Source organism: Panulirus ornatus, chromosome 20 (assembly GCF_036320965.1).
Source record: "Panulirus ornatus isolate Po-2019 chromosome 20, ASM3632096v1, whole genome shotgun sequence".
Classification (NCBI taxonomy): domain Eukaryota; kingdom Metazoa; phylum Arthropoda; class Malacostraca; order Decapoda; family Palinuridae; genus Panulirus; species Panulirus ornatus.
This window is the reverse complement of record NC_092243.1, coordinates 72,495,050-72,511,115: the sequence shown is the minus strand read 5'-3', so window position 1 is coordinate 72,511,115 and position 16,066 is coordinate 72,495,050. Positions and strand designations below refer to the sequence as shown.

The window sequence follows — 16,066 nt, the reverse complement described above, 5'->3', positions numbered from 1 at the left end:
TTTTCAGTCTCTTTATAAAGCTATGGTTAATATGATCTAAAGTTCTGTGTTCCTTACATCTTGTGCTTTATTTACACCTGAGATCCTGATTGTAAACTGAAAAAGCATATGTTCATTGTCATTTCCATGTGTGTAGTGCTGTAAATTGAGGTTGTATTCCTTGCTAGTATGTTTTGGTTGTCATAACTTATATAAAGTGAATATTGGATATAATTACTAAATGTATCCATACAAAACATAGGTAAATGTTAAAATAAATAAGAGCTCAAGGGCTTTTCTTTCCAGGTTAATATTTTATGTCAGTACATATGCACCAGAAAAGAAATTAAAGATATATTCAAGCAGTTTGTCCTGGATGCATGTCTTTATTGCATCACTTTCCTGACGTTGCGATTTCTTACTGTTATAAACTCTACCACATTTGTTGCAGTGTCAGTTGATATGTTATACAGGTTTATATTCTGTTATTACAAAAATGTTTAGAAAGAAATAAGATGTTTAAAGGGTTTTTTGGAAATTTGTGTAGGGAAATGGGTTTACCAAATTCCTGAAATATTCAGGTATTAGCTGAAATTTACAGAACAAAACAGTGTTTGTTATCCAGATTGCCTGGTTTGTGTTAAAATGTAGTAGTAGAACAATGTTTGATATGAAATAAGAAAAGATTATATATTTATGATACCCATTCCATCTGGGAACTCCCATCAAGGAGTTGGCCACAATAAGAGTCTCCACTTATCCCAGTCCATAAATGCCTCCTTTGCTTACATCATTTCATGCATTCTTCCTCCATTTTTCTTCCACCATTTCTCTTCCCCATTACTCTCCCACTTTATGTCATAGGTGTTATTACACTTAAACCAACCCCTTTAATCATACTACCATACACTCTAAATGTAAACTCCCATCCTGCATTCTTTCCTCATGCCCAAACCCCCTCAGAGTAGTATGTTTTACCCACTCAGCCACTCCAAGAGGGGACCTGGGAAAATATATACAAATTTTGGAGGAAGTGAAAAACCTGTGTCAGGTCATTGGGAAAGACATGAGAAGCAAGAGAGTTCCAGACCTTTGAGGCATAGGGAAAGAAGCTGCTATCAAAATGGCTCATCCATGAGTTGCAAACAGCCACATCGTAATCGTGATGCAACAGCTTGCCGAATATTGCATGGTCTCACTAGTGGTGGGGACACACAAGCAGCCAGCTCTCAGGAGCATAATCTAGAGTAAGTCCTATAGAAGAAGGGAAGTGAACCAACATTGTGGCATAAGGCAAGAGGGCCAAGTTATGAAGTTAGCCTGGGAGAGTTTATAAGTCAGATTGCTTTTGATTCAACTCCCTCAAGTAAAGCTTCAGAGCTAAAACCACCCCAGATGTAAGAGCAGTACTCCATACAAGGATGAATCAGTCTCTTGTATAATTAGAGCAACTATTCAGATGTTTTTATATATGAACAGGACTTCCAGTTTCTTAGAGGTAGACTTAAACTATTTCCATAATGTGGTGGGGGTGTCTAAGAAAGTGTGGATGTTTCAGTAATTCTATGTATGTTCATTGATTCAAGAGATGGAATTACAGAACCTTCAACAGAGAGACAAGAGCTTTTAGGAGTTTTCGATAGAGAGATAGATAGAAACTGGGTCTTGGAGGCATTACACTTATCTAGATTTCATCTGCCTCTGAGATAACTTGTCCGAGTTTATTGAGGAAGTTTTGTCAAGATGAGATGCAGATCAGGTGAGAGAAGGAGCAGAATTGAAGGATGTGAATGAATGCAATGTTGATTTTTCAGCATATGAGTGATTATTTCTGGAAGAGAAGGTGTTGATAAAAAGGAGAAAGAGTGTAGAGGACAGAAGAGAACCTTGAGGGATGCCACTGTTGATGGAGAAATGGGGAGAGGCTGATCCATCAACAACCATTGATAAAAAGGAGAAAGAGTGTAGAGGACGGAAGAGAACCTTGAGGGATGCCACTGTTGATGGAGAAATGGGGAGAGGCTGATCCTTCAACAACCAGAGAGATAGATCGGGTGGATAGAAAGTTAGGTATGAATGAGTAAAGTGAGAGGGAAGACAAAAGAGGGGAACTTAGAGATGTGACCCTGATGCCCCACCCTGTCTAAAGCTTGGATATGTCGAGGGCGACTACATAAGACTTCCCAAATTTTTTTTAGGGATGATGACCAGACATTAGTAAGATCGAAAAGAATATCTCTAGTGGATATTGCCTTGTGGAAGCCATACTGGTGATTAGAGAGAAGACTATGAGATTCAAGATGTCTTTGGATATGGGAGTTGAGGAAGGATTCAGAAATTTAGGAAATGGTCGCTGTCAAAGCAATGGACAATAGAGGGGTCAGAATGATCACCCTTCTTGGGATTAGATGTATCAACAGTTGCTTCCAAGAAGAAGGAAAAGTCTTAGTTTTTAAACAGAAACAGGACAGACAAACAAGCACAGTTGCAAGTTCAGAAGCACGTTCTTTCAGAACACACAGATGGATGCCATCGGGACCATAAGCCTTGCTTGTGTCCAGTGAGAGTAGCACTTTTCGGACAGTCCAAAAAGAGATTACGGGGTGGGGCGTAGGATTAGTGAGAGGGGCATCAAGAATGAAGGAATGTTAGAGTTATCCAAGTTGGAAAACAGGAACCAAAGAGAGTTGTTTTGTCTTAGGGAGAGATAGTTATAGTACCATCAGAATGGGAAAGTGAAGGAAAGGTAGAGCAACAGAAATTGTTAGAGATGCCCATAGCCAAAGTAAAGAACAACCTGTCAGTGGATGATGAGAAGAGGTTATTGCACCATCCATTTATGCTTTGTAATTTGTGCAGGCTTAAGTTTGGAATAATGCAGTCATCATTAGGCTGAGAGCATGGTGTTTTAGCATTTCTAGTGCTGTGAGAAAAACTAGCATACACATGGCATGGATACATTCTAGAGCTACAGAGTGTGCCAGTATTTTGTGCTGCTGTATATTGTGCTTTGCATGTATTTTGCCCCTTGCATCATGCCACTGAAGCTTCTTTTAAGGTTTATGATACCAATGGTGCTTAGAAGCATAAGGCCATCGCCACTGAGGTAAAAATGGATGTGCTTAAACATTATGAGAGATGTGAGCGAACAGGTGATATTAAGCATACCCTTGAACTTACTGAATCTTCTTTATGGACTACTCAAGAAAATGCAGACAAGCTCAAGGAACATGTCAAGAGCAGAATATTAATCAGTGCATCTGAGACCTTGCACTCTGGAAGTTCATTTATAGAGAGAATGGAATGAATGTTGGACATATGGATCGAACACCAAACTCAAAAGAGTGTTCTCATCAGCATGCTTGTAATACAAGCAAAGGTGTGGCATATATATGATGACTTGGGAGTGGAAGAAGTAGCTACAAAGACATTTCATTCAAGCAAGTCCTGGTTGGTTTGCAAATTTTAAAGAAATCAACAATTACCACAACATGACTGTTGAGACTGCTTGTGCTGATGTCATGGCTGCCAAAAATTTCCTAGGAACTCTCAAGGCAACAATCAAGGAAGGTGGTTATTCTTCTAAACAGATTTTTGATGTGGAAGAAACCATATTATTTTGTAGGGGGATGCCTTTGAGAAGGTACATTTCTTGTGAAGAGAAGACTCTACCAGGGTTCAAAGTTTGTTAATTTTTGTTTTATAAATGGAATTCATTTCTCAATAAGTATATTAGAATATTTCATTTTTTTCATTATTAGACTTAACCGCTGTCTCCTGCATTAGCGAGGTAGCACAAGGAAACAGATAGGGAATGGCCCAACCCACCCACATACACATGTATATACTTATATGCCCACACACGCACATATTCATACATATACATGTCGACATATACATACACAGACATATACGTATATATACATGTACATATCCATACTTGCTGCCTTCATCCATTCCTGTTGCCACCCCACCACACATGAAATAGCCAAAAAAGGCCACTCATTCACACTCGGGCCACACAGACCTTTCCATGGTTTACCCCAGACGCTTCACATGCCCTGGTTCAATCCATTGACAGCACGTCCACCCTGGTATACCATATTGTTCCAATTCACTCGATTCCTTGCATGCCTTCCATCCTCCTGTATGTTCAGGCCCCAATCACTCAAAATCTTTTTTACTCCATCCCTCCTCCTCCAATTTGGTGTCCTGCTTCTCCTTCGTCCCTCCACCTCTGACACATAGATCCTCTGTCAATTTTTCCTCATTCATTCTCTCCATGTGTCCTAACCACTTCAACACACCCTCTTCTGCTCTCTCAACCACACTCTTTTTATTACCACACATCTCTCTTACCCTTTCCATACTTACTCAATCAAACCACCTCACACCACTTATTGTCCTAAAACATTTCATTTCCAACACATCCTCCCTCCTTCACACAAACCTATCTATAGCCCATGCCTCGCAACCATATAACGTTGTTGGAACCACTATTCCTTCAAACATTCCCATTTTTGCTCTCTGAGATAACATTCTCGCCTTCCACACATTCTTCAACGCTCCCAGAACCTTCACTCCCTCCCCCACCCTGTGACTCACTTCTGCTTCCATGTTTCCCTCCACTGCTAAGTCCACTTCCAGATATCTAAAACACTTCACTTCCTCCTGTTTTTCTCCATTCTAACTTACCTCCCAATAGACTTGTCCCTCAACCCTACTGAACCTAATAACCTTGTTCTTATTCACATTTACTCTCAGCTTTCTTCTTTCACACACTACCAAACTCAGTCACCAGCTCTGCAGTTTCTTACCAGAATTAGCCACCAGCGCTTTATCATCAGCGAACAACTGACTCACTTCCTAAGCCCTCTCATTCACAACAGACAGCATACTTGCCCCTCTCTCCAAAACTCTTGCATTCACCTCCCTAACCACCCCATCCATAAACATATGAAATAACCATGGAGACATCATGCACCACTTCCGCAAACCAACATTCACTGAGAACCAATCACTTTCCTCTCTTCCTACTTGTACACATGCCTTACATCCCTGGTAAAAACTTTTCACTGCTTCTAACAACTTACCTCCCACACCATATACTCTTAAAACCTTCCACAAAGCATCTGTATCCACCCTATCATATGCCTTCTCCAGATCCATGAATGCTACATACAAATCCATCTGTTTTTCTAAGTATTTCTCACATACATTTTTCAAAGCAAACATATGATCCACACATCCTCAACCACTTCTGAAACCACACTGCTCCTCCCCAATCTGATGCTCTTTACATCCCTTTACCCTCTCAATCAATACCTTCCCATATGATTCCCCAGGAATACTCAACAAACTTATGCCTCTGTAATTTGAACTTTCACCTTTATCCCCTTTGCCTTTGTACGCTGGCACTATGCATGCATTCCACCAATCCTCAGGCACTTAACCATGATCCATTCATACATTGAATATCCTTATCAACCGATCAACAACAGTCACCCCCTTTATATATAAATTCCACTGCATTACCATCCAAGCCCGCCGCCTTGCTAGCGTTCATCTTCCGCAAAGCTTTCACTACCTCTTCTCTGTTCACCAAACCATTCTCCTTGACCCTCTCACTTTGCTCACCACCCCAACCAAAACTCCCTCTATCTGCCACTCTATCATCAAACACATTCAACAAACCTTCTAAATATTCACTCCATCTCTTTCTCACTTCATCACTAGTTATTGCCTCCCCATTTGCCCCCTTCACGGATGTTCCCATTTGTTCTCTTGTCTTACGCACTTTATTTCCTCCTTCCAAAAATCTTTTTATTCCCCCTAAAATTTAATGATACTCTCTCACCTCACTCTCATTTGCCCTCTTTTTCACGTCTAGCACCTTTCTCTTGACCTCTTGCCACTTTCTTTTATACATCTCCCAGTCATTTGCATTACTTCCCTGCAAAAATCGTCCAAATGCGTCTCTCTTCCTAATATATGTATGCTTTATTTTTCACTGTTATCATGTTCAATACTGTCTTATTGATAAGCAAACCCCCAATGTCCATTATTTACATTATTTGATTTTTCGCATTTTTCATTTACACAACCATTTTCTATAACATAACCATCTTTTAAATTGAGAGGTGCTTGTATAAGTGACCCAGGTTATCTTGGGATGATGATTATGTAACTAAAGCTGAGCTCAGTTATGCTAAGGATAGTAAGGGAAGGGGTTAAGGATGGTTATGGGAAAACTAAGTTGAGAATTCTCTTTCAAGATGGAAGATATTAGGGACAGTGAAAATTAGGTATAGAGTGGGAAAGAAGTTTGCTTGGAGTATATATTTGTAGTATATGGATGTGAAATCCAAGCATGTATGAGCTAGGAGAGCTTAAGAATAAGACCAGTAGAGATGTATAATTTACATAAATGTAGTTGGAATTAAGAGGATAGTTAAAGATACATATGTGGTATGAAGAAAATCAGTAGGAAGTAAAATGAATAAAAGTCATTAGGATGGCATTTTCCAGTAGAACTGAAGGCAAAAAATGGGGAGGTGAAGAAAGTATGTATTAATGCAGTTGAATGAACATGCAGGAAAGATAGACCACAGAGGTAATGGATTAATTCAGTTTGAGAATTACTTAGTGCTCTAGATATTTCATTTGAGGATGCCAGAGGAATTATTTGGGGCTGGATTTATATGATGCATTTTGTGTTTGAGGAGTTGGCGGGCGAAGAGTCTTTGGTCTTGCGTGATGAATCAGTTTAATATGCTTAGTAACAAATTTTGTACGTGTATAAGCATGTTCACGTTATCCTTTAATACACTAGACCTGGGTTGAGGTTGCGTATTAGTGATTTGAGGGACTTCAAGTTTTTGATCCACCTGTGGAACTGGGAACCAAAGTGAAGGGTGCTGAATTTGCATTTTTTCACAGATATTCAGATCTTTGAATAGATTATTATGTAAGACAGGCTATGTACATTTAAGCACTTCATTTTCTCTCTCTTTTTCAGGAAGAATTATGGAGAAATCTGAAGTTCCAGCAGATACCAAACCAGCACCAAAAGTAAAGCATGACTGGTACCAGACAGAAACACATGTTGTCATCACTATTCTGATTAAAAACTTAAAGAAAGAAGATGTGAAAGTGTATTTTTCTGAAAAGGCTGTAAGTCCCATGAAAGTTATTATCTTTATCTTTTTTTCTATGAGTTAGTGAGGTAGTCCCTGGAACTGACAGAAAATGGCATCATCCAGTCGCTTCCACTCTGCTTATCATGTTTGATCCATTTTCTCAAAGTTCTCTTCATATAAACTCACACACTAACCAGCCTGTCTCTTTCCCCTCCTAAACTTTATAACCATGCTTTCATTCATATTAACTCTCAGCTACCACTTACACATTACCACTTTCAAAACCATCATCTGCAGTGTCTTGCACAAATCTGCCACCAGAGCTGTCTCCAGCATATGGTAACAGACTCACCTCCCAGGCGTCCTTACCCCTAGCAGACTGCAGACCTGCCCTTCTCTGTAAAGCCCGTACGTTCATCTCTTTCCCTTCTATTCTTAAAGATTAAATAGCCATTGTGACATTACACACCCCTGCTGCAGACCTACCTTCACCAGAAACTACTCACTCTTCGTTCTTTTTACTTACATATCTGCAATATTCTCTCGAGTAAAGTCCCTTGCTGCTTCAAGTAACTTTCCTACTTCACCGTATAATTGTAAGATCTAGCATAAAGCATCTCTATTAACCTTAGTGTACACTTTCTCCATATTTATTTATAATTACTCAAGGACCTCTTTCTGAAAGGAACCTGGTGTCACTCAGGACCCTGTTCCTAGGGGTTCTTGATGCTTCAAGTTAACACATCTTTCACAAGCAGGGACAGAATGGGTTCCTTTGAAGCAAGAAGTTCTTTCACGACACTTGTTTCATCAACTAATATGTACTCTTTTTCATTAGTTGATAATGATAACCTTTCACTTGTGATGTAACCTTGGTGTTTCTTATGTTTCTCTCACAGATTAGATTTTAGTACAGCTTTTTTTTTCCACTCAAGGCTTGCAAAGGGGACTAGGAAATGATGGACACCTGTTGTTTGTTAGTGTTCTTTCTTATAGGTGTAATTGCCCTTATAGATGTTACTGGACTCGGCCTGCATAAGGTTACACCATAAAATGTAAAGTCATATTTTGGGAGGCTGTATCATTGGGAGTACAATCTCACCAAAGAACTTCACATGCCAAAAAAGAGCATGAATTCTTTGCTAATGGAAGTAGTGCAGCCTTGTTATGCGGAGGTCTTAGGAAAAGAAGCCCTGAGTAATGCCAGGACATATGCTTTGAGAGGGGTCCTGGGGCACTTGTAGATGATTATTGATTACCTGCTGGGGATGGGAGTAAAACGAAGACCCATGAATCATCTTTGCTTGATATTAGGTGACTAACAGGGGCTATAGTTAAGTTGAATGCCTGGAAGCCTTTGTATCTACTATGTCTATCTCTTGCTCCTCACTTTTTGCCAAAAGTAAGGACTAGCACATTATACTAGCACATTATACATTATACCGCTGAAGTTACGAAGAATGAGCTGTGTGATTTAAGTGTTGTCATGCATTATGTGACAGAGAGACTATAGATTTGTGGACAGAATGGTAACAGTCCATGTGTTGGTGAGGCATGAAGAAAAAAATAGGTACCTAGGTCAGAGGAGTGCAACTTGACAACTTCTGAAGTGCTGGCTCACTACACAGCCATGACTTAACTCTCCCAATACCCAGGTGGATTGTACGGATAGTATACCTCCCTGGTTGTTGGCTGCCTACCAACTGATACTACAAATAGTGCTGTTCTAGTGAATCCACCTCCGAACTCACTATGACATGGTTTTGACTGAACTAGTACAATATAATGCTAATTGATGATCGGTAAGTTCGAGTTATTAGTAAAGGATGCTAATTTTCAGAGTTTGAGAAATTTCAAGGTTTTTTGCACTATGAATCTCAGTCAACATAGAGATATTCTTTACAATTAAGAGTCATTATTGAAGCCCTAAATTTATCCTACTTCTGTTGCAAATATTGTCAGCAGGATCACCTATGATAACCATGGTAACGAAACTATCTTATTGATTTTTTTTTTACTGTTGGCAGGTTTTTCTATTTGAATTATCTGCATTCCTTTTTATTCTCACCATGCTAATCAGAGTTTCTGATACCTTCCACTTACAAACAACCTCAAAAGGACTCAGTGGTTTCTCGCTGTTTGTATTCCTTTGTGTGTCTTTGACACCAGATTGTATGAAAATGCATGCTGGTGTCTTTAGAAGATTATAGCATATGCCTCCATATGGGTTTAGATTTTTTTTTGTGAGGGACTGAGGAATAGGGAGAACCTCAAGTGATATAGATCTCATCATGACTGATATGATGCTTCTTTGTAATCTCTGTTTCATTTTTTAGGTTAGTGTGACAGCGCCTCTGCCTTCTGGATCAGATTACAGCCTTGCCATGGATGTTTGTCATCCCATTAATCCCTCAGAGTCATCATTCAGAGTTTTGCCATCAAAAGTAAGTTCAGATGTTCAGCAACCAACTTCGTTATTGAATTTGATATGGGAACATGGGTGTTCTCAGGGAAGAACATTAGTCATATTTACTAACAGTTTTTGTAACTCCATTCGGAAGTAAACATTACCATGAAAACTATGATCTCTTTTGTAATCCAAATTTTCAGAGTTTATAGAAGTTAGAAAATACTCAATAGTCAGGATTTTCTTTTGTCCTACAGCCATGACAGCAAGCGTATGTTATGAAGTACTCAGCATTTTGATGGACACTGACTTGCGGAGTTATTGAAAATATAGGCAGGGATATGGAAACGTTATCTGAGATTCAGAATTACTCGTAATTGCTCTTTGACTTACTGCACCTAGGGTTTTTGAAAGCCCCACTTACAGTGAACTGTCAGAGGTAGTCCTTACCATATATGGCTATGTTTGTCGGTTGTGCAAAGGTCTTAAGGGAAGTGCAAAGCAAGAAGATATGCATGAGCTTACAAGGGCACCTAAACAGACTCCAAGGGATGGGACAAAGCAAAAGATGGCCTCAATATATTTATTAGCTGTAAATAGCTTTAAGATTTGTGTGTGAGAAGGACTTGGGAGTCCCATATTATGAGAATACACGCCCACACACGCACATATCCATACCTATACATTTCAACATATACATATACAGACGTATACATATATACACATGTACATATTCATACTTCCTGCCTTCATCCACACACACACACACACACACACACACACACACACACTCACATCACCAGAAGCATCACCACATAAGAGACAGTAATTTACCCAAGTAAAGTCTGAAAAGAAGTTACATAAGTTATTCCAGTCACCTTTGTTGAAGCACCATTGTTTACGCCTATAAGGAGCTGCTGGAGGGGAAGGTGCCATTGAAATAGATACAGTTATGGGAGTTTGAGCAGATGAACCAATTTGGGGCAAGATTGTGAGGTCACAACAGGATGGACGAGAGACAAAAATCAGATCCAGAATAATAGGAGAGTGGTCACAGGAGTCAGGAATATGGATAGGGTGGTAGATAATTTGTTCTAAATCGTTGAGAATGGAGAACATGAGGGCCTCAATCCCTCTACCATCAGTATTGGAGGAATTCTACCCTTCCATACGGTGAATGTTGAAATCACCGAGGTAGAGGACCTCAGCGTACGGGTGAGAGAATGCTACTTTCTCATGGCAGGAGTTTAGATAGTCGAAGAAAGATATAAAATTTGTCAAATTAGAAGAGCAATAGGCAAAACAGAGGAAAATTGTGGCAGTTGGAAGACAGATCTTTAGCCACATAACATCCTATTTTGGGGAGTCAAGGTCCTTGAGGCATGCAACAGGTGTGTTGATATTGGAATAAGCACAAACACCACCTTCAGACCAGAATGGTGAGAAGAGATTATTATTGGATGTGAAAAAGAGACGTGAGAACACCATTGGACAACTATGTCTCAGAGAGAAGTAAGATGTTAGTATAGATACTAGACAGATGGTGTTCAACAGAGGAGAGGTTACTAGAGAGACCACGAATGTTGGTATAGTGAATAGAAAAAGAGGAAGGTTTAACGGAAGGAAAGCTCATGGGAGGTGTTGGTACTACTAATGTCAAAACAATCCCTCTCATTGGCAGTAGAGTCAGGTGGAAACCTGGAGAATCTTAGCACCCCATGATGCCAGGGACCAGGGGCCATAGATTTGTTAATTTCTATCCAGCTACTACCTACTGGTTTGGTAGAGTATATTGATTAGTTGTAAATGGCTAATCCATCTGATGGCAGCTGCCTCTGCTGATGTCAGGATCCTTACTGCACTCTCGTTGATCACTGAGATGCTCTTTTCTCAAAGAGGTAAGAGAGTCAATGTGAAAGTAGAGAGATGGAAGAGCATTTAGGATATGTGGAATGAATAGTGAGTTGCTGAAGGTTGATGGGGAGAGTGTGATCCTGTGGCTGCTTGTGGTTCTTTTTCCTGTATGGAAGTACTGTTTTACCTTTAGAGGAAAAAGATATTGGTGGATGTGCTGGAAATGAGATGTTTGAGGACAATATATGGTGTGAGGTGGTTTGATCGAGTGAGTAATGTAAGGGTAAGAGAGATTTTTTTTTTTTTGTCGCTGTCTCCCGCGTTTGCGAGGTAGTGCAAGGAAACAGACGAAAGAATTGGCCCAACCCACCCCCATACACATGTATATGCATACGTCCACACACGCAAATATACATACCTACACAGCTTTCCATGGTTTACCCCAGACGCTTCACATGCCTTGATTCAATCCACTGACAGCACGTCAACCCCGGTATACCACATTGCTCCAATTCACTCTATTCCTTGCCCTCCTTTCACCCTCCTGCATGTTCAGGCCCCGATCACACAAAATCTTTTTCACTCCATCTTTCCACCTCCAACTTGGTCTCCCTCTTCTCCTCGTTCCCTCCACCTCCGACACATATATCCTCTTGGTCAATCTTTCCTCACTCATTCTCTCCATGTGACCAAACCATTTCAAAACACCCTCTTCTGCTCTCTCAACCACGCTCTTTTTATTTCCACACATCTCTCTTACTCTTACGTTACTTACTCGATCAAACCACCTCACACCACACATTGTCCTCAAACATCTCATTTCCAGCACATCCATCCTCCTGCGCACAACTCTATCCATAGTCCACGCCTCGCAACCATACAACATTGTTGGAACCACTATTCCTTCAAACATACCCATTTTTGCTTTCCGAGATAATTTTCTCGACTTCCACACATTCTTCAAGGCTCCCAGAATTTTCGCCCCCTCCCCCACCCTATGATCCACTTCCGCTTCCATGGTTCCATCCGCTGCCAGATCCACTCCCAGATATCTAAAACACTTCACTTCCTCCAGTTTTTCTCCACTCAAACTCACCTCCCAATTGACTTGACCCTCAACCCTACTGTACCTAATAACCTTGCTCTTATTCACATTTACTCTTAACTTTCTTCTTTCACACACTTTACCAAACTCAGTCACCAGCTTCTGCAGTTTCTTACATGAATCAGCCACCAGCGCTGTATCATCAGCGAACAACAACTGACTCACTTCCCAAGCTCTCTCATCCCCAACAGACTTCATACTTGCCCCTCTTTCCAAAACTCTTGCATTCACCTCCCTAACAACCCCATCCATAAACAAATTAAACAACCATGGAGACATCACACACCCATGCCGCAAACCTACATTCACTGAGAACCAATCACTTTCCTCTCTTCCTACACGTACGCATGCCTTACATCCTCGATAAAAACTTTTCACTGCTTCCAACAACTTGCCTCCCACACCATATATTCTTAATACCTTCCACAGAGCATCTCTATCAACTCTATCATAAGAGAGATGTGTGGTAATGAAAAGAGTGTGGTTGAGAGAGCAGAAGAGGGTGTTCTGAAATGGTTTGGTCACATGGAGAGAATGAGTGAGGAAAGATTGACCAAGAGGATATATGTGTCAGAGGTGGAGGGACCGAGGAGAAGTGGGAGACCAAATGGGAGGTGGAAGGATGGAGTGAAAAAGATTTTAAGTGATCAGGGCCTGAACATGCAGGAGGGTGAAAGGCATGCAAGGTATAGAGTGAATTGGAACGATGTGGTATACCGGGGTCAACGTGCTGTCAATGGATTGAACCAGGGCATGTGAAGCATCTGGGGTAAACCATAGAAAGTTCTGTGGGGCCTGGATGTGGAAAGAGAGCTGTGGTTTCGGTGCATTATTACATGACAGCTAGAGACTGAGTGTGAACGAATGGGGCCTTTGTTGTCTTTTCCTAGCGCTACCTCGCTCACATGAGGGGGGAGGGGGTTGTTATTCCATGTGTGGTGAGGTGGCAGTGGGAATGAATAAAGGCAGACTGTATGAATTATGTACATGTGTATATATGTATATGTCTGTGTGTGTATGTATATGTATACATTGAGTTGTATAGGTATGTATATTTGCTTGTGTGGACGTGTATGTATATACATGTGTAAGTGGGTGGGGTGGGCCATTCTTTCGTCTGTTTCCTTGCGCTACCTCGCTAACGCAGGAAACAGCGACAAAGCAAAATAATATAATATTCAGAAAATATCCAAATAAGTTGTATACTTATATATTTGCATGGAAGGGTATTGAGTTGACAGCGGAGGGCTCTGGCGGGTGGCAGGGATGATCCTTATTTTTATTAGAGTACAGTGATTATGATCTTTAATTGTTGTGATTTTGTTGTTATTCCAAAAAAACATGAAACATTTTCTGTTCCATCCATGAGTTTTCACATCTCATGTGTAAATTATCTCGTATGTATCATTTACATTTTTCTTTACACTCCCCTGACCCTGGTAGCTGTCTTTTCTCTTTTGCCTTACTCACAGGTGGCCTACTGGCATTCTGTCCACAAACATATGATCTCTCCTGTTCATACATTACACCTGACTCATACAGCTCATTCTTTGTAACTCTAGATTTTCCTGTGGTGAGCACTATGCTCTAACCCTGCATTTTGGCAAAATGGTAGTTGCAGTAGACAGAAGTAGAAGGTAGGAAGATTAGATAAATGTAATCAGTAGACATTAGTAGGAGCCTCTGCAAACACTGTGTTAGAGTTTTCCTGTGCTGATGGCCTGTTAAGGTTTAGGCACCAAAGGCTAAGAAGCGGCTCTGGAGTTTACTAGTTATGGAGACTATTGCCATGGCCACCCCCTTGAGGGAGTTACAGTTGGAACAGGTGTCAGAGATACAGATAGATAAATAAGTATTATTCATTTATATACATATCACACAGACACACAGCATTAGTAATATGAATGAATGAAAACAAAGCAATTTTCATTCAAAATATAAACACGGATACAGTAGAAATTGTTTCTTTTATTATGAAATTGAATTAAGTAGTTGCCATGTAAATCTGGCTTGCCACCCTGTTGTTGCCATTACACTGTCTCTAACAATTTGTAGGTGATTGTGATGTATTGTATTTTTTCCATCTATTTTTGTTGCTAATGACATCTTTGGATTAAGATATGGCAATCATACAACAGCTGGGAATTTGAAACGTTGCCAGTTCACTAGCACGTTGCAAGCTGTCCAGTAGAGCAGTGTATTGGCACATCACAGCCCAAGGGCTGAAGCTTTTGCACAAATTAAGATGAAAAGTCATACATTTTGAGAGAACTCAAATAATGCTCTGAAGTCTGTAAGCTTGTAGAAGCATTTTCATGTGATTTGTAGCATAGAACTTGAAATAACACATATGTAGATGTGGCTAATGGCCTTATGGATTTGCTTAACCAGAGTCATAAATAACCACTGATTGTTTGCAGAGACTCACATGGGGCTTGTTACTTTTATGGTTTAGGAAGTCCTACTGCAGCACTGTTGTCTTGCAGCTCAGTTTCATGGCCTTACATAGATTAGTTTCACCAGCTGGTATTGTCTCTTAGAAAGTAAATCCTGGGTGAAGGGAACCTATGGGATGTCTATCTAACTTGAGGCCATGAAAAGTATATCTTCCTGGAGACTCATCCAGAGGAACCCAAGGACCAGTTGATATAGTGGCATGTTGGCTTTTGTACACCCTTATACTTAACACAATTTTCACTGCGATGAGATAGGGATATGAGTGACAACTAGCAGTGATAAAGCTCTCTAGGGGTAAAAGTAGACTTATTTTTCTCAATTAATGAAATAGTTTTGCATACATGGTCACTTTGTTTTTCATTGCATCCCCATAAAGTGGTCTGTCCTCCAGAATGAGTTTCATACTGTCCATCAAGGATTATTTCCTGTATCTCAGCATTGACCAGATTATTTCCACTATGCATTAGATTTTACAAAGACTAATGTGTACACTGGTTGACTGCCATTTTCCTCATATTTATACTGGTCCAGTAACTTAATGAGTTACCTGGTATTTTCTATTATTCACTCCTATTTTGTAAAGCGCAAGCATTTTGAGAATGCTACCATTATATAAGGACAGAAAGATTTTAAGGTATTTCTGTAGATTTTTTTTTAGTGATGATGTTGGGCTTTTGACAATTAAAAGATTGATTAATAAGCTAGATTTCAGTAGATTTCATTTATCAGTATGAAAAAAGGCACATTCGTCCTTGATCAATAATATGAGGGCTTTCTTTTTATTGCGAGTGCTGATGTTGCCAGCAAAGATATTTTATAATGCATGAACAAAGGTGTTTTGTTTGTAAGTATGTATTTTTTTTCCAGATAGAGGTGAAAATGAAGAAGGTGGATGGTATTCGATGGGCAACACTTCAGGGAGATGGTGCTGCTCCAACAGTTAAAGCAAATCTAACAGGTGCAGATAGTCTGATAGTTTCTTTTTATTATAGAATGAAAGAGACATTAATACTTCTCCTAACAAGATATATTCATATGCTGGCTGATCCAGGAGTATGATATTTCCAGTCAGCTGATCTTTTTTTTCCAAGATGGAATTGTATGAAAAATTTAAAGGAAATTCAG

At 40.0% G+C, this 16,066-nt stretch overlaps 1 protein-coding gene across 2 annotated transcripts in view; it reads left to right on the top strand.

The window, feature by feature from the left end:
• Positions 1-16,066, top strand: part of Sgt1 (suppressor of G2 allele of skp1) — a 51,693-nt gene that overhangs the window by 11,166 nt on the left and 24,461 nt on the right. For both annotated transcript variants that reach the window (XM_071675233.1, XM_071675232.1), the window contains 3 exons: positions 6,998-7,152; positions 9,455-9,562; positions 15,809-15,899. In XM_071675233.1, the coding sequence (XP_071531334.1) occupies positions 6,998-7,152; positions 9,455-9,562; positions 15,809-15,899 (354 nt within the window). The remainder of the gene's footprint in view (positions 1-6,997; positions 7,153-9,454; positions 9,563-15,808; positions 15,900-16,066) is intronic.